At 36.6% G+C, this 21,784-nt stretch overlaps 4 protein-coding genes and 1 non-coding gene across 5 annotated transcripts; 2 read left to right on the plus strand and 3 right to left on the minus strand.

Moving 5' to 3' along the window:
* Positions 1-660: 660 nt before the first annotated feature.
* TRNAI-AAU (transfer RNA isoleucine (anticodon AAU)) lies at positions 661-734 on the minus strand. The gene has a single exon. It is a non-coding gene; the product is annotated as a tRNA-Ile (tRNA).
* A 361-nt stretch (positions 735-1,095) lies between these two features.
* LOC108808110 (uncharacterized) lies at positions 1,096-4,177 on the plus strand. Its single transcript, XM_018580304.1, has 2 exons — positions 1,096-1,289; positions 1,441-4,177. The coding sequence occupies exons 1-2, from the start codon at positions 1,096-1,098 to the stop codon at positions 4,175-4,177; spliced, it is 2,931 nt and encodes a 976-aa protein (XP_018435806.1).
* A 2,483-nt stretch (positions 4,178-6,660) lies between these two features.
* LOC108838567 (rac-like GTP-binding protein ARAC1) lies at positions 6,661-8,872 on the minus strand. The gene is made up of 7 exons (XM_056987100.1): positions 8,423-8,872; positions 8,219-8,306; positions 8,009-8,118; positions 7,865-7,928; positions 7,267-7,331; positions 7,099-7,164; positions 6,661-6,991 (listed from the first exon to the last, which is right to left on the minus strand). The coding sequence occupies exons 1-7, from the start codon at positions 8,519-8,521 to the stop codon at positions 6,890-6,892; spliced, it is 594 nt and encodes a 197-aa protein (XP_056843080.1). The 5' UTR covers positions 8,522-8,872; the 3' UTR covers positions 6,661-6,889.
* A 1,269-nt stretch (positions 8,873-10,141) lies between these two features.
* Positions 10,142-15,917, minus strand: LOC108806484 (vacuolar protein sorting-associated protein 35A). The gene is made up of 21 exons (XM_056989250.1): positions 15,744-15,917; positions 15,497-15,593; positions 15,298-15,421; positions 15,026-15,211; positions 14,705-14,792; positions 14,459-14,515; positions 14,276-14,365; positions 14,065-14,187; positions 13,771-13,905; positions 13,281-13,397; positions 12,724-12,963; positions 12,572-12,637; positions 12,341-12,430; positions 12,022-12,111; positions 11,768-11,857; positions 11,463-11,534; positions 11,302-11,382; positions 11,090-11,197; positions 10,897-11,000; positions 10,707-10,820; positions 10,142-10,614 (listed from the first exon to the last, which is right to left on the minus strand). The coding sequence occupies exons 1-21, from the start codon at positions 15,837-15,839 to the stop codon at positions 10,413-10,415; spliced, it is 2,370 nt and encodes a 789-aa protein (XP_056845230.1). The 5' UTR covers positions 15,840-15,917; the 3' UTR covers positions 10,142-10,412.
* A 1,524-nt stretch (positions 15,918-17,441) lies between these two features.
* On the plus strand, positions 17,442-21,144 carry LOC130495675 (uncharacterized). Its single transcript, XM_056987121.1, has 6 exons — positions 17,442-17,784; positions 17,895-18,451; positions 18,586-18,693; positions 18,915-19,043; positions 19,140-20,767; positions 20,895-21,144. Exons 2-6 carry the CDS (start codon positions 18,128-18,130, stop codon positions 21,142-21,144), a joined length of 2,439 nt encoding a protein of 812 aa, XP_056843101.1. The 5' UTR covers positions 17,442-17,784; positions 17,895-18,127.
* Positions 21,145-21,784: the final 640 nt, after the last annotated feature.

Below are 21,784 nucleotides of genomic sequence, written 5' to 3' on the forward strand. Positions count from 1 at the left end.
GACAAAATATTGTTATATTTGTATATTTGACCAAAAAAATATTACCAAGTAAACATAATATTTTTGTGGATGTAAATATATTTAAAATACATTTTATTTATTTAAAAGACAATGTTACAAACTTTTAAAAATAAAATATGAATAAAATGATAATAGCCGCAGCGTCTGTCAAACGAACGGTATTTAATTCTGCTTCCTGCGTCGGCGTCAGCGTCGGCGTCAACTTCCTGCGTCTTCGAAACGAACAACAATCTGCGTCGGTGTCGGCGTCAGCGTCGGCGTCAGCGTCTATGAAACGAACATCAGATAAACGAGTTTGACGCAGCCGCTGACGCCGACGCCGACGCTGACGCCGATGCTGAAACCTGCGGCAACCAAACGAACAGGGCTTATGTCTCTTTTTGAGCAAAGTAAACACACAATATATACTTCTAAGGTAAATTTCCCGTAGAAAAATAAGGAAATTGCTATCTATTGTAGCTAGTGGTTGTAGGGCCTGTGGCTGTCGGTATATTTCTACATAATGTAGATACAAGTTGGTATGTTTTAAGTAAAGCTCATATACTACATATTTTTTTAAGGAGGGAAGAAGACAACATGGTGTTCATTCATATTTCTTCCAAAGAAAATCTATAATGTAGAAGAAAAAAAGAAAATAGATGGCCTATACAGGTTTCGAACCTGTGACCTTCGCATTATTAGCACGGCGCTCTAACCAACTGAGCTAATAGGACTTTTGTGTTTCTAATACGGTCTACGAAAATACTTAATGTATTATTACATTTCTATGTTTTTATTACATCTAATCATAATGCATTTTAATGGAAAGCCTAACTTGGATATTCTAATTCAACAGATGAAGCGTAATAATGTCTTGTAATATGATCCTTTTATTTAGGATATTAAGATAGGCGTCTAAAAGACAATGCGGAGGTTAAACAGATCATAAAAGATACATGGAACAACTCACCGCATCTACATGTCGAGGATAGACTAGCCTTAGTAAGAAGGGCTATTTGCAAATGGAGCAAAAAGTTCTATGAAAACAGCAGACAAACACTGGACAGCCTTAAAGATCAACTGGATGAGGCAATGATGGAACCCCTACACAATGAAGAGAAGATTTATCAGCTAAATAACAGCCTACTACAGAACTACAGAAAAGAAGAAGAATTCTGGAAACAACGTAGCAGACAGTTGTGGCTAACACTAGGGGATTCAAATACGGCTTATTTTCACGCAACAACTAAGGCGAGGCAAGCAAGGAATAGGCTATCAAGATGCAGAAGGTATACCTCACTACGAGGAAGATCAAATTACAGCCTCAATCTGCGACTTCTACGACAAATTGTTCACCTCGTCAGGACAAGATGGAACTCACATCATCGAAGATGCTATCAGACCCTATATCACACAAGAAACCAATGAGTGACTGATAAGGACACCAACTACAGAGGAGATCAAAGAAGCTACCTTCTCCATACACCCCGACAAGGCACCAGGGCCAGACGGATTCTCGGCCAGCTTCTTCCAAGCTAACTGGGATGTCATCGGACCAGCAGTTGTCCAAGAAATCAAAGGCTTCTTCGAAACTGGATACCTCCGAGCCTCGCAAAATGAAACACACGTAAGGTTAATACCCAAACATACGGGAGCTAAAGAAGTAGGAGACTACAGACCCATAGCCCTATGTAACGTGTTCTTCAAGATAATTTCGAAGATGCTATCATTGAGACTACAGCCGGTACTACAAGAGATAATTTCTGAGAACCAGTCAGCGTTCACAGCAGGAAGGGCAATCTCAGACAATGTTCTTATAACACATGAGGTCCTACACTACCTAAAGATGTCTCAGGCTCAAGTAAGATGCACTATGGAGGTTAAGACAGACATGTCTAAGGCATACGATAGGGTAGAGTGGAGTTTCCTAACTCAAGTAATGCAACGGATGAGGTTTCACAGCATTTGGATCAACTGGATAAAACAATGCATAGCTACGGTTTCCTACTCCTATCTCATTAACGACACATCTCAAGGTTCAGTTATACCGCAAAGGGGAATAAGACAGGGAGATCCCCTGTCCGCCTATCTATTTATTTTATGCGGTGAGGTACTATCAGGGCTATGTACAAGAGCAAAGGAAAGAGGAACCTTACGTGGGATAAAAGTTGCCAGAAATTGCCCGGAGGTGAATCATCTGCTGTTCGCAGATGATACAATGTTCTTCTGCCAAGCGACAAAAGAGAACTGCATCACCCTCAAAGCAATCCTCCTACAATATGAAGAAGCCTCTGGTCAGAGAATAAACAAGGACAAATCATCCATCACGTTCTCAACAAAAACACCAAAGGAGAAAAGAGACATGGTAAAAGAGATGATGGAGATTCAAAAAGAAGGAGGGTCAGGGAAATACCTAGGACTGCCGGAGCACTTTGGCAGGAGGAAACGAGATTTGTTTACTTCAATAGTAGATCGCATTAGACAAAGAGCAGCTACCAGGTCCACAAGATTCCTCTCTAAAGCCGGAAAACTCACGATGCTGAAGTCAGTACTCACGCCCATACCAGTCTATTCAATGTCATGTTTTGAGCTACCTGCAAGCTTGTGCAAACGTATACAGTCAGTGTTGACTCGATACTGGTGGGATGATTCGGAAGAAAAGAAGAAGATGTGCTGGGTAAGCTGGGATAAGATGACAAAAACAAAGGCAGAGGGAGGATTGGGATTCAGAGACATACATCTATTCAATCAGGCCCTACTCGCAAAACAGACATGGAGAATCATCACAAAGCCCAATTGTCTACTGGCTAGAATCCTACTAGGTAAGTACTGCCATAAGCAATCAATCCTAAACGTAGAAGCCCCATCAGCGTGCTCACACGGCTGGAGAAGCATTCTACATGGAAGAGATCTACTGAAAGGGTACCTAGGAAAAGCTATAGGAAACGGGCAGACAACCCGAGTTTGGCAAGACTCATGGATCTCTTTGACGGAACAAGTGAAACCATATGGTCCTATCCCTGAGGCAGACCTAGACCTAACAGTCGCTGACCTACTAACAGATGATATGCAATGGAACACTAAAAGAGTCAAAGAGATATTACCTCTCTTCGAGGAGCAGATACTACGCATCCAACCAAGCCAAGCAGGAACAGAAGATATCATCATCTGGCAGCCATCGAGCTCAGGCATATACTCTACGAAATCAGGCTACTCAGTAGCCTCCAGAGCCAGAAGCCACATCATAGAAGCAGAGACTTTCGATTGGATCAAAGACGTCTGGTCTAGCCACTGCTCCCCAAAGATGAAAGTATTCACGTGGTCTATCATCCAACGAGCACTACCACTGGGCGATAACCTACAAAACAGAGGTATAAAGGCACAAGAAAAGTGTATCAGATGCAATGAACTAGAGACAACAAAGCACATCTTCTTCGAGTGCCCTTTTGCTAAGGAAGTGTGGAAAAGAATACCGATTGAGAAGGAAGTCATCATAACCTCATCAATGGATTTCAAAGACGCCGTGATCGCCTTCGGAAAAAGCATATGTCTTCCCCCGTCAGGTATAACTTCTCCAATTCTGGCGTGGATATGTTGGTCACTCTGGATCGCTAGGAACAACCAGATCTTCAAGAAGCGACTTCTAACACAAGAAGAAGTAGCCACAAAAGGGATTCGATTAGCAAGGGAATGGAGCTCAGCCCAATCACCGAAGATTAAAGGAAACAAAGGCTTACCGAGAGACCATCTACACAAGACAAGCAGAGTGAGGGATCCTCGAACCCTAATCTGCAGAACAGATGCATCTTGGGATAAATCAACAGGCAAGGCAGGGTTGGCTTGGATCATATCGGAAGGGACAAGCAACATCAAGAAGCAAGGAGCTACTACTCAGGAGTTCGTCGCATCACCTCTCGTCGCAGAAGCCTTGGCTCTCCGACTTGGAATCATCGCAGCAGGGAATCTCGATCTCCAAAAGATCATGATGCTCTCTGACAACCAAACGCTCATCAGAGCAATCAACAACGGCATGCAGATCAAAGAAATCTATGGAATCGTCAAGGATATCCAGCAAATTTCTTCTGCTTTCACCGATATCTCTTTCTGTTTTCTCCCCCGTCTGGAAATCTATGGAATCGTCATTAGGACGACACGCGCCTCTTCCGCCTCAACTTGACCATCACCGTCTCGAGACGTCGCCGGAACAACACCACCGCAACCCTCATTTCATCGGAGCTCAGATTACCGTAGAGCCTCCACCGAAACCATCTCTTTTCTTCAACGCTTTGTCTTTACATCGGAGAGCATCCTCGATACAATCGAGATCTCATCAGACTTAACAAAGACGCAAACCAACGGAACCACGAATCGAGGACCACACCTGATCCACAAGCGGGACCCAAACCCTATCCAACAAACTGAACCCCTAAAGCCGGCGACGCAAGATTGTGAGAGTCTTCAACTCCCGGAGACAAAACCGACGACGGCGGAACTAAAGAAGTCTCCTCTTCTCTGAGACAAGGACCGGCGGCGAATGATCTGTAGGAGCTTCCACCTCCCGGAGTCGAAACATAACCTAGCAAGACGATTTCACCACGCCAACCCTCCACACGACCGCCCCTTTACTCTAGAAACGGAGCCACCATGGATGGGGACTGGGTCATAGCTTAGACAAGGCGAAGGAGAAACAAAGAACTGACATCTTTAATGGGAGCACGAGGGGCTCCGGCGACGACACGCACGTTCACACGCCGGCCGCTCGCCGAACCAAATCTTAATTTACTTTATCTCTCTAATTAACTCCGGATGTATGTAATTGTTTGGTTTATACCGTTAATTCATTATATCAAACGAATTTTCAAAATCTATATTATTAAAACTGAAGTACATTTAGTACTGTTTGAAAACATGTATAGCAGAATAAATGAAAATTGTTTGGAAACATAGATAATATATTAAATACTTTCTTTAATTTACATATCTAGCCATTGCATTTACAATAAATTAAGTATTTCATTTTGTATTTCTTTTTATTTACAGATTCTACCAATGCATTTAAAATAAATTTAAATTAACTAATTACAATGATTATTGTTTTTTCGTGGTGAAACTAAAAACACAAACTGAAATATATAGTATATATTATATAAAACAAATTTTAAATACAATATTACCTTGTTTAGTTTAGTTAAATATAAAATTTCGAAAATTTAATTTTCAAGAGAACAAAATAACATAAAATTAATAATAATTCATAGAAAATTAATGCAAACAATTAAAAAATTTAGTATGTTGCTCCATTTTAAAATAAATTCATAAGAAAACAACAAGTTAATATATAAACAGTATAATTACATCAAATTGCATCAAGTTATAATTTTTAATATAATATTACGCAAAAATAAAAATTATTATTAAACATTTATATTATAAAATAATATTATTATATTCTATATGAAAATTACAGATCATAAAAATATATGTGAATTTTTTTTATAAAACCAACAATTTATGAATTTACGCTGAAGAAAAGTTAAATCAAACATTCGCATAGGTGGCGAGTCAAGTTCTAGTAAAGTTCTATTTCTAATTACGCTGGCAGGAAATTATCAAAATTATACTTGTACGTAGCCCAATAGTTATACAATTAGCTACAAAATCCTACATAAACCCACAATATTTTTATAATTTTAATTCATTCATATCGATCCAAAAGTGTGAAGGCAAAACCGCGTGTGTGCATTTTTTTAATATTGATAATAATTCATGTATATTTGGATAATTATCCCCTGAACATATAACCTAAATATAGAGAATGAAGATGAATTTCATGTGCCAAAACGCGTATCCTCTAGAAAGGAAATAATTAAATTAGTTTTCTGTTACCAGAAAATTAGTTTTGTAAAAAATAGACAATTTCCTTTAATCACGAAGATAATTTTGAGCTATTTATATGTATAACCCCTATGAGACCCGGACAAACATTAGCTAGCTATTTCGCTTTTAACATGATTCCATGCATGTACGTTCTCCTCATTCTCGGAATCGCCTTAGTTCTTCTTCTCTGTCACCTCTTCGTCTTTCTCCTTGTCGTCTTCGTCCTCCAGATCGTCCTCGTCGACCTCCTCAGCGTCCTTTCATCATGTCTGAGTTTCCTCGTCCCCCGCACTCGTCGTGAAAAAACAAAATTTTCAATCCGCATTCGTCAAAAAACTTCCCCAATTCAATTTTTCCGAACCGGACCGAAGCGATCGCGCTGTTTGTGTTGATGGTTTCAGAAAAGGGGAAGATGGTGTGTAGGAAGCTTCCCGGTTCCGGACACGTGTTGTGTCGGAAGTCTGTGTGACACTTTGCAGAGTTTAGGGTTAGATTGATTCAGTAATTTCCAAACATACATTCTCCTTTGAGGCAGAAAACCGTTTGCTAGGGTTTAGATTTGAATTCAATTCTTTTTTTTTTCCTATGTCAAATTTTGGTTTCTGTGTCCAAGTAAGAAAACATTTGAAATTTTATGTATATTGATAATTGACACAATTAAGAACAGTATCATTGTATATTTGTATGTGATGAATACTAGTTCTTGTTTGGAACGGCAACATTTGAAGTGTCTACTTTTGCTTTTAAATGATGTGCAAGTAAGAAAAGAATTGAGAGAAAGAGAGAAGCATTAGTAGTGCAATATTTGGGTCTCAGCTAAAGCTGGAAACAATTTATCAGTAAAACAGAAGTAATCATGTCTTTTTCAAGGATTAAGAGAGCTTTATCACAACCAAATTTGAACCATCTTTAACACCAATGTGTCTTCTTCTTCTTCTTCTTCTTCTTCTTCTTCTTCTTCTTCTTCTTCTTCTTAACACTTCACTAGAGAGTGGCAGAGAGAAGAGAGAAATTACAAAATGGAGCAGGCCTTTTGTACTTTTCCCTTCTTTTTCTTCTGCTTTGGAGGTTGAAGTACCACTCTAATCGCTGCATCAAACACCCCCTTCACGTTCTGCATTTAATTTCATTTTAAAAAACTCAGTAAAAAGAGCAAAAACTCATATTCAATCTTATAGTATTCATCAAAAGGGAAGTTTTTTTTTTGGTTTTCTTTCTTGCCTCCTGTGATTTTGAACTGCACTCGATGTACGAAGGAGCTCCAATTAGCTTCATTAGCTCCTCGCCCTTTGATTGCCCAATATGTGGAGAATTGTTAAGCGAGTGCCATTTAAGTAAAGGTAAGAAACGGAGTAAAACAGAACCAAATTGAAATAATATTGTGTATACCTGAGCAGTGGTAATAGGTACAGCACCAGGGTGGTCAACAAAGAACTGTTTGTCATCCCTAAGATCTGGCCCATATTTTGATGAACACAAAACCGTAAGCAGAAGATGAAAAGTCAAGTAAACAAAATAGATTTACACGGACTGAGCTGACCCGGTATATCCCTTTTTCTAAAGGTTAAGTTTGAAAGATTTAGACAATGAGTGGCTGCTTATATGCATATGGGTAGTCTCTTACAGTGGAGGTGGCAGGTTAACAACTATCACGAGAAAGTGTGAGATGCAAGAAACCATTTGACTAATAACATATCCCAAACTTGCGGAAGAAAAAACATCAGGGACGAGCTTCTAAATCTTAACTACTCTAGCATTGGTATTACTCCTGAAGATCAAACCCTAGAATATGTGTGTGTGTATTTATAGACATGAAAAAAAATCAAAACAGACCCAATGAATACTAGTGTCCACAAATATCCAGAGAAGCTTACGCAATGAGAAAATAGAAAGCTTGAGAGCTTATGTTCAAAAAGGAATAGGCAGCCCAATATATGCATCAAGAAGTTAGAAGACAGATGCAAATTAAGAAGGGAAGGGAACAAACCTAGTTTGGTTCCAACAAGAACAATTGGGACACCAGGGGCATAGTGAGTCAGCTCAGGGATCCACTGCAAACAGAAAGACAAATCACAACCGATGAAGACTTTCATTTCAAGAAACTTGAAAGCAAAGTAGTTTACTCATGCACCTTCTTGGAGACATTCTCATAACTAGCCTTACTGATGAGGGAGAAGGCTAAGATGAAAACGTCAGCACCACGGTAACTCAATGGTCTTAACCTGTTATAATCCTCCTGCCCTGTTTATAAAATAAAAATAAAATAATAAGTTGAGCAAACCCATGAAACAAAATAGCCACAGCTTGCTACTAAAAAAGAGAAGATCAGGTAAGAGAGTACCAGCGGTATCCCACAAGCCAAGGTTGACAGTGGCTCCGTTAACAACAACATTAGCGCTAAAGTTATCGAAAACAGTCGGAACATAATCCTGTTGTAAGTAACCACAAGAGTGAGAGTAAGAGATACACAAATCTTGATTAATCAAACAGGAGGAAAGGATAATATAAACAAATAAGATCAAATATAATTATTTGATAATATTACCGTAGGGAAAGTGTTGCTAGTGTAAGAAATGAGCAAGCAGGTTTTACCCACTGCTCCGTCACCGACGGTAACACACTTTATGAACCTCGAAGCGCTCATTTTTCCTCCGAAGTATCAAAACCTCAGATCTTCTACACCTGAGGAACACAACAACAACAACAACAAGATCGTCCTCAATCGAAACAAAGTGTCTCCCTGCTCCCCATTTCAATCATTCGGCGCAAAAAAGAACCCTAGGAAAGATGATGTTTAGAATAGGAAACTCTAAGCGAAGTTGGAAATGTGAGAGAATGAGAGAACAAGTGTGTATGATCAAAGAAGAATGAACGTGATCGTATTGTGGGAGCTAGGTAGAGAGAGAGGGGAAGTAGACAAGTGATGGCCGAAAATTAATGCCATTGAAGCGTTCGCAATCTCTCCTCCATCCATTAACTTCCCGATTCTTTTGCATCTGTTAATTTGTTTATATGTTTCAAAAACAAAGTTTATGTGTTTCAAAAACAAAGTTTATGTGTTTTTTCTGCTAAATAATCTTATTATTCAGTTTGCAATGTAACAATGTTAATTAGTTTTGTTTACACTGTCTAATACGAAAACATACATTTTCTACCCAACATATCGCGACATATTCAATTTATACCGAATATTTACGACTGTACAAAAATATATATGCAATTTTGAAAAAATTAAAATAACATACATTTTGTTTATGTTAAAGTAAAATTAACAAAACTTAACTAAATAATAAAATTTAAAGATTATATAAGAGATATAGTCGTTATAACATTTTAATCATATTTGTTAGTCTTATGTATCTTAGTTATGTGTTTGTATATAAACTTTTTAGACCAGTTGTAATCACTAATCATGCGACTAATTTTGTTTTAAGAAATTAAGAATTTATGATATGTTAATCGAAATTCTTTAAATATAAATTAACAACATAACCAAGATAAATCGAGAGTAATACGACGGCAACACGGTGTTTAATTTAAATCATTACAACACATATAGAACTTATAAAAATGGTATTGTGATAGGATCAAAACATTATAACGACTCTCTCTGATATAAAATTATTTTTTTTGTTATTTAATTAAGTTTTGTTAATTTTATTAAATAATAAACATTTATAAACATTTACATTTTCTAAGAAATATTTATAAAACAACTTTTTAATTTATTATTATTTTTAAATGTTGTACACTTGGTATTCTCGTTAGTAAAGTTAGCTGACATATTATCCATGTCAACAAAATCAAATTATCAAATTATGTGGCATATGTATGTTTTGACTAAAAAGGTAAACAAAATGTATGTTATTTGAAGTTTTCAAAAATACAGATATATTTTTACATAGTTATACAAGCCATATATGTTGAATATAAAATGACCGTTTTTCGTCTAATACATTTTCCAGCATAAAGTTCGAACAAATGTTCCTAAATGATAAAAATAAAAAATTCCTCTGTTTGTTTAACAATAAAAAGTATTATTGATCAAAAATAATCAGAACGGATAGAACTTTTGTTATCTTTTTGCAACATTGATATATCACATGCCCTTCTTCATAGCTGAACACACATATAATGAGTATCCGACTAAAAGTTGAAGTCTCTCTCACAAAGGTCGCGACTAGTGATGGCTCTTAATTTTGCATCATACAACTTACTGGTATACAATCATTATTAACTTGATCAAACAATGACATGATAACAGTTCTAGGAAAAAAAAAACATTTATGTATTGTATGAGAACCTCATCCAATATCCCATGCTGAACTGGGTTTACTCACCAGTGATCAAGTAAGATTCTTATAAACACTGCAAACTCCACAAGTTACAAACCTTCAAAAATCCGAGGAATAAACCAGACCTAAACCGGGTATACATTTCAGAGCAGCAATTAACACACACAGAGTCCCTTATGATTTCTCAGAGACCCAACCAAAAGGGGTTTCAAAACAAACTCTTGTTACCAATATGATATTCTATACTTTGACCTGCTCGTATCTGTCACCAACGACACCGCCTTTCTGCTTCTGGAACTCCATGAACCGAAGCGTACTTGCCAAGAAGGATTCGGCAGATTGGTCTGATGTCAACGATTCTTCGTTCTTGATCAGTTGGATCATGCTCTCCACTGATTCAACTGTGATTTGTGGAATCCCTTTCTCAAAGAAATAGAGGTACCTACACATTTTACATTACATTAGCTTACTTAACACAGATGATGTTAGTCCCTGGGGATGAGATGAAGAAAAAGAAGTAAAGGTTTCTTCTACTTGTTTAATATCTCGATGAAGAGGGTAACAGATCCTGTACTACCCCGAGCTGCGCTGGTCATTTGTTGAGCTGAATTTGCAATTTTAAGCGCTCGTTTGAGACAACGCAGAACCCTGATTTCAAATATACAAATAAGATGGGGAGATGATAAAATACACATTGTGTTCTATCGCTCATGCCAAAATATACCTTTCTCCATCTTGTATGGTCTCATGATCTTCGAGCCAAAACAGATGAGAGCAGGCATAAACAGCTCGACACTGGTCGGGTTTCTTTAGAAGTTTTGCGGAATACTGCAAGAGGAGAAGTTTGCCCTTATCAGCTATTTTAGCAGAGACGATTGAGTTTAGCAGAGACGAATTAACATATCATGAGGAAATACCCCTGTGGCCTTATGTGTTAAAGTATCTCTGTTCTCAACACCGAATACGTGCATCCTTTGCAGAGTTCCAATTATAAGTTGTAAAGCGGTCACCTGGGCCTTTGAGTCCTGTTAAAAGGACAAGTTTTTGAAGTATGAGTATAGAACTCACCCGCTTATTTTGGTTTAGACACCAGGCAGGAAAACAGTGATAGCAAGAAATTAAAACTAACCGAAATTTCTTCTTCGTATAAGATGTATGCTTGGGTGAAAAATTCATATGCAATTGGCTCTTCATCACACTTATTCGCAGCCTGATCAATATAGGAAAAATATGTGAGCATTTTACTGATGCACGTTGCATACTAATGTGTACTTAGGGAAACTGATTTACCTCAGCACATTGCAAGTACAATCGGAATGCCAAGTCAGGTGATGATGGAGCACTAGGGAGCGCTTCAATAATCTGAAACAAGCAAAAAGACTCCAGCAGATCAAGACAAACAGAGTCGGAACAATACAATTGGTCTCCTTGCTAAATCTACAAGAACTGTCGACTGAGAATTTTCAATGTCCTCAAACAGCTCGTATGAGCTAGATTTGGCTAAGTTTGACTAAGGAAAATGTAGCTCTGAAACTAAGTTCCACTTAGAAAACCAGAAACGAACACCCAATGTATGTGAAACTATGAAAACGTACCTGATTTAGAAATTGGAAAATTTTAGTAGCAGACACCGAAGCCTCTTTTCCGAAAGGATTGTCTCCTTCCTCTGGCAACCGCCTGATTAGCTACAATTAAAAACAAAATAGAGGACCAAAATATAATTTTAGGAAGAGAAGTCCCACACACTACATCAGATGCACATTTATGTATTTCTGACGAGCTTTAAAGATTGGCATCACAACACTTAAAACGTTATGCATTTTCAATAACTTCATTTAAGAAATCAAACCTTCAGAGCAGACACAACCAGGGGTGGAATGGTGAACTTTAAGCGCTTTGGCCCTCCTGTCAGGAGATGGTTCTTGAGGACATTGATAATCTGAAATTCAGTTGAACAACTTCAAAGACTGAAAGCCAAAACCTTAAAAAAATGTTGAAGTACACAATATGACCAACTAGATATATTCAAACAAGAATAGAAGTAAGTGGGAATGAATGCAATAAACCTGACACCCTCAAACATAAAAATTCTACATAGAAGCCAATAACTAACCTAATGTCAACATAAAGACATGATAGTGGATTTGAAGTGCAAGAGATTCACGCACCTTAAACATCTCTTCCGGATCATCACTATATAACATGTGAATGAGACGCGCAACAGAATTTTGCTCCTCCTCAAAGTCATCTTCATCAACCTAAAAGCGTAGAAAGATATGTTCAAAAGTCAAAAATAAACTTTCTTTTGGGGTTTAGATTCTTTTTTTTTATCCACAAATAAATGAGAGAACAGGTCTCGAAGCATAAGATGGAAAGTATCACTAAATGCTTATAACAACCTCAAGACCTTGAGGCTCATCCAGGTCATTGATAAGTCCTTTGATCAGTTCAAGCAATGCTTCAACCTACCAAAGGTAATTAAGACAAAGCAATTTAATTTTTACCATACAAATGGTTCAACCAAAAAGGCAAGTGCGCGAAGGTATCCTACCTTCTCTGCTGTAGCAATTACAGTCTTGTTTTTCATAATGCTTCGAATTATAACCGTAGCCATTACTCTCTTGTTCTCGCTATCAAGGTACTCCATTACAAGGGGATAGTTTGTTAGTTTAAGGGCGATAACAACATCGTTATACTTCTCTAGAGGAGCACTTAAAAGGGTGACAAGCTCCTTTGTTGCACGGGTGTCATGAATCTTTCCTTTTCCAGACAATTGCTTAATACATGATCCCTAGGGAGAGAAAATGGAGAACATCAAATTCATACTCTTCCATCCAGTTTATCTTATTCCAGTAGAACATTTAGTATGAAATTTTCTGGAAAGGTAACTTGTATATAAAGCACATACATATAATAGAATAATACAAAAACTGCTGAAACCAGTTTTTTATATATAAAAGATTAGCTATCTTCTGACACAGCTATCATATATTTGTCGATGATAGAAAGAAAAATTTATCTGAATAATGAAATTTAGAGAGCCATTAAGCACCACTGAAAAGATAAGACGTATTTAAACTCGGCTTAAGAAGAGAAAAGAAAACTGACCAACACTTGGTCCGCATAATCAAGCCGATCAGGGTGAACATGAAGAGTAAACTTGAGAAGCGAAGAATACAGGGTTACTGCACTCAGAATAGGCATGTCTTCTTGTGCTTCTATTACCTGCAACATCATAGTATTCCTGTAAGAAATGTTTTCCACCGAATGAAAAAGGACATCAAAACCACGTAATTTAAGAAGTGGACCAAATATGAAGAAAGAGTCATGTTTTGCAGCGAATACGTCCACAACATGAAGAATACAGCACGTTTCTAAAATCTAAACGCTGATGGAATCAATCTAAAGTGAAGATTTTTAATTAAGAAAAAAATATCAAGCAACAAAATATTCGCGCCTTATCCATGCTTTCCATGATACTAACAAGTCAGGTCAAGGATTTCTAAGCTAGCATTACTTTCCTCCCCTTTTACAGAAACAGAACTGCTATCAACCGTACATACCCAGAAAGTTGATCGCGGCCTAACATAAATGTTACCTTTCCAATTGCATTATTCAACTTTGAGAAAGCTTCCACTTGCAGGAAATAAGGTAAAACTTCAGTATTTAAGGCAGCATAACTTGACAGCCTCTCCATTAAACGTGAAAGCACTGTCATAATGTCAACCGATGGCTGAGAAGAGAGAAAGTGAGAAATATAAGAGATTAGTAAACTACTGACATGAAAAATTCGAAAATGCAGTTGATACTAATACATATCGAAGGACCATGCATGATTTCTTGTCTAAAACAGCCAAATTGCCAACTCGGATATATGAGAATTTGAGACTACCTGAAGTTGTGGACAAGCCCCAAGAAGTACATCAAGAGTCTGCAAGTGATACTCGTCGGGGAAGACTTGAATGATACAGTCCATTAGGTAATATTGGGCAATCTCATCTCGGCAGTTCACTATCTGAAAAATCATCAGACAAAATCAGCTTTGCCTAGGGAATATGTTAAGTTTTCATATGTATGTGTGTTTATAAGATATAATATTTTACCTGCTCTAAGACTCTAGGAAGAACTGTATCTCTGTACATATCAAGGTCTACACCTTCTAACTGGCTCAGCACATGAAGGTTCTTTCCAACCTGATATGTGAGGAACCCACGCTTCCATCAGTACAAATCGAATGGTAGGCACTTTCAGAACAATGTTACCAGCTGTAATAAAAGTCATATTACAAGGTCACGAAGCTCACTCCTCTCTTTCTCCCGTTTCTCCTTTTCCCGAGCAGGTCCCTGCAGACCAGAAAGCCCGAAAGCAAGCCTCAAATAAGGATCATCAAAGGATAATGATTCACAATCAATACAGAACCTACATGATCAGAATCATGCCCTCATAGTACATATATATCTCCATTAGGCGCAATCATTCTGGAAAGTTCGTTTTCAAATTAAGTAGAAGGGTCTCTAACAATCATGACTCACCTGGTGTTGCATTCTGACCCAGAGTTTATTCATCTCGGTAAAGTTCAGTAGTACAAACTCCACCGCATCCGTGACTGTATCAGCATCTCTGCAGAGAGTAGCAAACGAGTTACCAACTAGATGAATCTAGATTTGAGTATGTTAGTAACAAAAGTTTCTTGACCGTAATAGATTGGATCATAATGAAACAAATATCGGACCCAGAAGACAGACAACATCCTAAGTTACGTCAAAAAAAACCACAGGCAAGAACCCCATGCGAGTCCCAGACTCCCAGCTGCTAGGAAGAGTACAAACCAAACGACTGTGTAAAGAGCTTACCCTTCATACTCGGAACCAATATCAGGTAATTTATCTCGACTAATTTGGGCAAGGTAACTTCTCAAGAAGAGACCACGTAGAGGATGCTGAATCCCACGGCACATCTCAACAAGATCCTTAAGAATTTCCTTGGCAGGAGCTTCCTTGGTTTTGATATAAACGGATCCTGCTGTACACAGGAGATATCTACACAAGGGAATCCAAAAACTAGTATGATCTTAAAATGATCAACAAGCCATTTTCCAAAAGGGAGTTGTATGGGTCACACTTACAAGCGTGGTAATATGTTACCAGCATGCTGAACAAGCTCATAGAGTTCAATGACGGAGCAGCCACGCCGAGTTTCCTCCATGAAGAAAATCTCAAGCTTCCTCAACTCATCAAAAGCTCTCATATCTAAAACCACCAAATCAAAATCAACTTAGGGATTACACGAAGCATATGATCAAGAGACGGAGATCAACAACTCACAGAGGTCATAGTACTTGTGAGGCGAAAGCTTCGAAGTCCGCAACTCGCTAAGCATCTGAGCCGAGTACTTGAGAGCATCTTTCAGATTATTCGAATCCTAATCAAACCAAAACACTACCAAAATTAGGGTTTCTATCTAATTTCCACACATCTATTTCAACAGTCCCAAACGAATTTTAGAAACTTTCTCAATTTTCCCGGAAAAAAAATTAAGGAAGGGGAAAGAGAGTAGAGAGAGCGGAATTACAATAGCGCGCTGCATGTAAAATGCGTTCTGCTTGAAAGCCGCAGCGCCGGCGGCGAGCCATTTCTCTTCGTCTTCTCCTGATCCGTCTGCGATCATTCTCTCTTCTCTCTAAATCTCGGATCTCTCTCTCTCTCTCTCTCTCTCTGATGGGTGGGTTTCAGGTTTCTTTTCGATTTGTCAAAAACGACGACCTCGTGAAAGTCTTTTTTGTGGGAGATTATACCGTGCTTCACAACGTGTGCGCTTTCTTCACTATACACCGTTCGATGTTTTAATGTGACATTTGATCTAACGGTCAAGAGAAGCTTTCAGAATCTACAACTGTGTGAGTTGAGAGAAAAACACCAAACCAAACTAAACCAAAATTTCTTCCAATTAAGCTACACTTTAGAAATATATCATGTTCATCTATCTTATTAAATCAGAAACATTATAACTTCTTCTATGTGGATTTTAAAAGTGGACTTCATATATTTAAATTAAATGTCTCATTCTTTATATATAATACGTACTATAGTCTAACTTTGCATTGATGTATTTCCTTAAATACAATTCTTCTTTTTGTCCATATTCCATATATGATTTTCACATTTATTATATGTCGATTTCAATAAGATAGATACTAAGAATACTAAAAATATTAATCGTTCTAGAATTATCCTATACAATTTATTTTAAATTGATCAGTATACTTTCATTGGCCATTCTGATTTTATTAGTACGAATAACATTAGATAGATAAGTCATAGACATATACATAAATATATGACTATTCTTTAACTACGTTGGACCTAATCTACTTTCTAAAACAAATAACACATAGCTTTATATATTGTATTGAATATAGTAATATTGTATAGTATTATACTTATACAATAATACTAAAAACAAACCAAACTGAAATATCGAAAATGTTTTGAACCATTACACACAAAATATATTAGACCACAGAGATAAAATTCACTTTGAAATTATGTAATTTCGTAATGTACAAAAAACATAAGTTTTATATAAAATTTTGTGTTACAATAAAAAGACACAACTCGCGCTTGCAAAGTGTTATTTTTACATACGAAAGACAGTTTTGATATTGTTCTTTAAACACATAATTGAATTATACAAACTCGATACTACATAAAACTAAACAATATAGAATACATTTTAAAAATAAAACCCGTGCGGGTGCGCATGGCCTTTGTAAAAATCGTAGATATGTTTATATAATATATAAATATATTATGTTATACATATTTTCATATAAATAATACCCCAATGTAAGTTTTGTATGATAAATGTTGAAAATACAAAATATATAGCACTATATATTTAAATAATATATAAAAATCTACTTTACGTTATCATAAAATTTAAAAATTAAATTTAGTAATTAAACACATTACTTATTTAAACACATTAGTACACATTGTTATTTATCAAAAATTTATATTAATACATATTGCAATCATGTATAACATTTAGTAAAAACAAAGATAAAAAAAATTGACTCCCGCTCGGTCGAGCGGGTCATGATCTAGTTCTTAATTTAAAAAAAAAATCATATAACAAGAACACATAAACATAAATTTGTGAGAACAATTTGAATTCGGAAAACAAAATTCGAAATCAAGAAAAATTTAGGGAAATTGCCAAAAATACAATTTTCATGATACCACTTTTTAAGTTTACCCTAACCAACTATACCACCAAATTTTTAATGATCAAAATACCATTGTACCCCTAACTAATAAACCTTTTAGAAATCCTTAAAAATCTTATATAATCTTCTCGTCGAAATCAAAACCCTCTCTCCCGTGTTCGTCGACTTCTCTCCGGTGACCAATTCCGACGATATCAAAGACGTTCCGGCGACGATCGACGATTCTCCGGTGAACAATTACAAGATCGATGATGCTCCTGCTACTCTCCGGCGAAATCAACGACTCTCTTGCGTAAATCTAATTACTCCGACAAAATCCGACGAGATCGACGATTTGCTCCGGTGAACACTTACAGGATAATCGACAAAATCATAGATAGATTTGTAAGTGTTTTTGAATTCCGACTTTAATTGAATCTATTTAAAGCCCTAAATCGAATTGATGTATTTTGAAGTAGGTAGATGAAAATTATATGTTGCTGGTTTGCGTTCAGATTTTGAAGATCAAAGAAGTTGGTGAGCTGTTTGAAGAAGCAAGAAGGACTCTGAACAAGAAGTGGTTTGTGCTATCAAAGAATTACAGATTTATAAAGCTTTATAAAAGTTGCAGAGTTGGCTTCTTAACACCATCTTTTCTATCATCTCATTTAGACGTCTCTTATACTTGAAGAGGTTAGTTGTACATCTAAGTGATGTTGATCCCTGTTTTTCTTATAATCAGGTTATAATGATTGAAGTGTGTTCTGTATGTGGAGAATGGAAGCTAATAAATGGAATTCATTGGGATTTCACAATCGATGTTGATAGAGGATGTTCTTTTAGTATGATTCATGAAGATATCAGCTACAATGACTTGATTGGGGTTGTTTTAGAAGATTTTGGGATCGATGACAACAAAAACAGTGTAAATCTTAGCTATCTCTCACCTTCCAAATTAAACTTTGGTACAAAAGAGCTTCCTCCAGTTTTTATTAGGAATGATCGTCAAGTAACGTCATATATGAACAAACTTCAAGAGAATGCAGACATTCATCTATGTGTAACTATTAAGGTAACCACATGAAATTCTTTTGCTAGCGTTTTCTGTTTATAAGCGTTATCAGTTATTCTTCAAGGTAGTTTATAGTACTCATGAATATAGAGATTCACTATTACATTTATGTTTTGTTTCTTTTTATGTTTCAGAGAAAAGCACAAATATCGCCATTGATTATATCAAACATGATGCAGACACGTGATGAAATTTCCAGTACTCATGATTCACCTATTGCTGGAAGTAGTAACGCATTTGAGGTACTTTTCAAAAGTCTTACCTTAATGTTCGTAATCATAATGCCTTATATATTGTTTTAGACATTAGGATTTAATGGAGTACTACAAAGAGGTATTGTTACTAGTGTTACTAGTGAGCTAATTTTGTATTTCCAGCTATTTTTGGTTGTGATGTTGTTTTAAATAAAAAATTATTTTATAATACTTTATAAAACTTAATAGATCCATGCTTACTTTTGCAGAGAGGAAAACACACACACCTCGACAGTGAATGCAACAACATTCATAGAGTTGACGAAGTCTCTGGTATAGAACATACTCGTATAAGATATACTCCTATTTCTCCTTCTAGTGGTGTTATTGGCAATAAGGTACATATAACTTTCTGTTGATGTGAATATATCAGTATCTTATAATGTGTTATAAATTATATTTTCTAACTGTCTTTCTAATTGTTTTTGTTTTAGAGAGGATTGCACTCAATGGGACCTGATGTATATGGATCTGAAAAGTCAAAATTGTCATCTTTTTCTAGTAGACGTGGTAGAGAAAGCATGAGAGAGGATTCACATTCCCATTCGGAAATCTTGTCACCAATTTGTTTTGCAAATCAACGCGATGATGATAATGATTTGTTCTGCGGGAAGTTTTTCAAGGATAAAAAGGAAATGAGCACAAAGTTGAAGCTGCATGCTGTTAGTCAAGGCTTTGAGTTCTCCACACAGTATTCAGACAAACAACGTTATATTCTTAAGTGTGTAGATGAAAAATGCAGTTGGGATTTTCGTGCGAAATCAGTTAAAGAATCTCAGAGTTTTGTTGTGCGCCATTATGTTTCTAAGCATACATGTGACACTTCTCTGAGACGTGTTAACCATCGGCAAGCTACTGCAAAAATGTTGGGAAGTATGATCAGCAATGGTTATAAAGGAGGAAAGATTGGGTTGAAGCCTAAACAGATCATAGACAAAGCTAGGGATGATCATGGTGTTGTGATTTCATATTCAAAGGCTTGGAGGTGTCAAGAGCATGCCCAAGATCTGGCTAGGGGTACTCCTGATGACAGTTTTGAAGCTTTGCCCAGCTGGTTTCACATGTTTAAAGAGAAGAATCCAGGTTCAGTGACTTTTATTGAAGTTGATTCTGTGGGGAAATTCAAATATGCATTTTTGTCGTTTGGTCCAACTATCAGAGGGTTTAAGCTGATGAGGAAGGTACTTTCTATTGATGGTGCACATCTGAAATCAAAGTATAAAGGAACTCTACTTGCTGCGACAGCACAAGATGGTAATTTTCACTTGTATCCTATAGCTTTTGCTATAGTTGATTCTGAGAATGAGGCCTCATGGAGTTGGTTTATGACGTGTATGAAAACCATCATTCCTGACGAGGAGGATCTGGTTTTTATCTCTGATCGTGCAGCCTCTATTGAAAAAGCTCTCTTACAACATTATCCTCTTGCTCACCATGGTATTTGCATCTTCCATTTTGAAAAGAATGTCCTGGACAAGTTTAAGAGTACAACACTTATCCCACTGATTGTTGAGGCTGCGTATGCGTACACCAAGGGAGATTTCCATTATTTGTTTGATGAAATTGAGGAGTCAGACCCTGAAGTAGCTGAGTATCTTCGTAAAGCGGACTTCAAGAAGTGGTCGCGAGCTTATTCTCTTGCCAATCGCTACAACATGATGACATCAAACTTGGCGGAATCAATTAACTCTTTGCTGAAAGAGAGTCGTGAGTATCCAATAGTTTGTCTTTTTGACACTATTAGGATGATCATGACGAGGTGGTTCACTGAACGTCGTGAGGAAGGAACTCGTCATATCCACCTCTCCACATTCAAAGTAGGGGGAAAGATGAAGGAGTTATATAATCTTAAGTCTCGCTGGCTTGAGGTTTCCAAAATCAATGACTTAGAGTATGAGATTAAAGGAGATACAGGAGATCAAGTGGTGAATTTTCAAAACAGGCATTGTTCATGCTTGGTGTTTGATGTCGAGAAGTTTCCTTGTGCTCATGCTATTGCCGCTGCAAAAGCTGGAAATAAACATGAAAATGATTATGTCGATGATTTTTTCTCCAATGAAAGGTGCGTTCTCTCAGTCATGTTTATAAATGTTTATAAATGTTATCGGATTTATAGTGTTTTATAAATACTATTCTTTAACACTTGTTTTACATTTTTTCCTTCTTGGTTGTATCTTTGATCTAATTAGGTTTAAGCAAGTATATTCAGAAAGCATATATCCTGTTGGTGATAAAGCATATTGGGATATTCCCTTAGATGTAGCAAAATTTGTTTGTCGCCCTCCATCTACTCGCTTTCCTAGTGGCAGAAGGAAGAAAAAAAAGAATTCCAAGTTCGTGGGAGTATGGAAAATACCGTTCCAAATCCCAATCAACACCCAAAGGTTACAAATGCAGCAGATGTGGGCAGCAAGGACACAACAAGAGTACATGTGTTGAGCCAATTGGATAACAAGAGTCTTTTATCAAAACTTGTCTTCATTTGATTATTTTATATGATGTTATAACAATTTGAATCTCATATCTTCTGAACCTTTTATTATTACTTTCATCATTTTATAGTATGCTTTACAGAATTTATAAGTGTTTCTAAAAGTTTTACGTTACTAAAAAATTGTGTGGTCATGTTAATCAACTATTTTTTATAAGATTCTTATAAATTTTAGAGTTGAAATTTATTGCAGAATTTATATGTTTCTAAGATACTTGATGTCATTGGCTCAGATAACCAATGTGAATATAGATCTAATAAGTTTCTTAGAAAAGGATTAAGTTCAAACCAGAATGATCAAAGTACAAACCAGTAGATGTTCTTTCAGCAAAGACATTAGAAAAGACAACACTATTTCAAAAGGGAACAAAAGATAGCACTAAAAACTGAACGAGCTTCATTTCTTCAAATTCACCATGGAATCTTTCCCAGCTTGTGTCTTTTGTTTTTCCGAGATGGAGGTGCCTGCAACAGCTCTCTTTATAAACAAAAAATAAGAGAAATCAATAATGATTTTTTGAAGTAGCCAATGAAACTCAAAAGAACATTTTATATGACGTTATAAAGAGATTTATTTTACCTTTGTTC

The sequence above is a fragment of the Raphanus sativus genome, chromosome 6 (genome assembly GCF_000801105.2).
Source record: "Raphanus sativus cultivar WK10039 chromosome 6, ASM80110v3, whole genome shotgun sequence".
Taxonomy (NCBI): domain Eukaryota; kingdom Viridiplantae; phylum Streptophyta; class Magnoliopsida; order Brassicales; family Brassicaceae; genus Raphanus; species Raphanus sativus.

Bases quoted from the DNA above. Each gene is read 5' to 3' on its own strand.
- LOC108806484 (XM_056989250.1), bottom strand. From the start codon at position 15,839: ATGATCGCAGACGGATCAGGAGAAGACGAAGAGAAATGGCTCGCCGCC. The intron at 15,212-15,297 runs GTAAGTGTGACC...TCCCTTGTGTAG, and splicing joins GGTAACATATTACCACGCTT to ATATCTCCTGTGTACAGCAG. The intron at 11,001-11,089 runs GTATTTCCTCAT...CTCCTCTTGCAG, and splicing joins TAACACATAAGGCCACAGGG to TATTCCGCAAAACTTCTAAA.
- LOC108838567 (XM_056987100.1), bottom strand. From the start codon at position 8,521: ATGAGCGCTTCGAGGTTCATAAAGTGTGTTACCGTCGGTGACGGAGCA. The intron at 7,332-7,864 runs GTTTGTTCCCTT...AATATGGGCCAG, and splicing joins TCTTGTTGGAACCAAACTAG to ATCTTAGGGATGACAAACAG. The intron at 6,992-7,098 runs GCAAGAAAGAAA...AATTAAATGCAG, and splicing joins GCAGTTCAAAATCACAGGAG to AACGTGAAGGGGGTGTTTGA.
- LOC130495675 (XM_056987121.1), top strand. From the start codon at position 18,128: ATGATTGAAGTGTGTTCTGTATGTGGAGAATGGAAGCTAATAAATGGA. The intron at 19,044-19,139 runs GTACATATAACT...TTTTTGTTTTAG, and splicing joins GTGGTGTTATTGGCAATAAG to AGAGGATTGCACTCAATGGG. The intron at 20,768-20,894 runs GTGCGTTCTCTC...TGATCTAATTAG, and splicing joins GATTTTTTCTCCAATGAAAG to GTTTAAGCAAGTATATTCAG.
- LOC108808110 (XM_018580304.1), top strand. From the start codon at position 1,096: ATGGAACCCCTACACAATGAAGAGAAGATTTATCAGCTAAATAACAGC. The intron at 1,290-1,440 runs GTATACCTCACT...GTGACTGATAAG, and splicing joins AGGCTATCAAGATGCAGAAG to GACACCAACTACAGAGGAGA.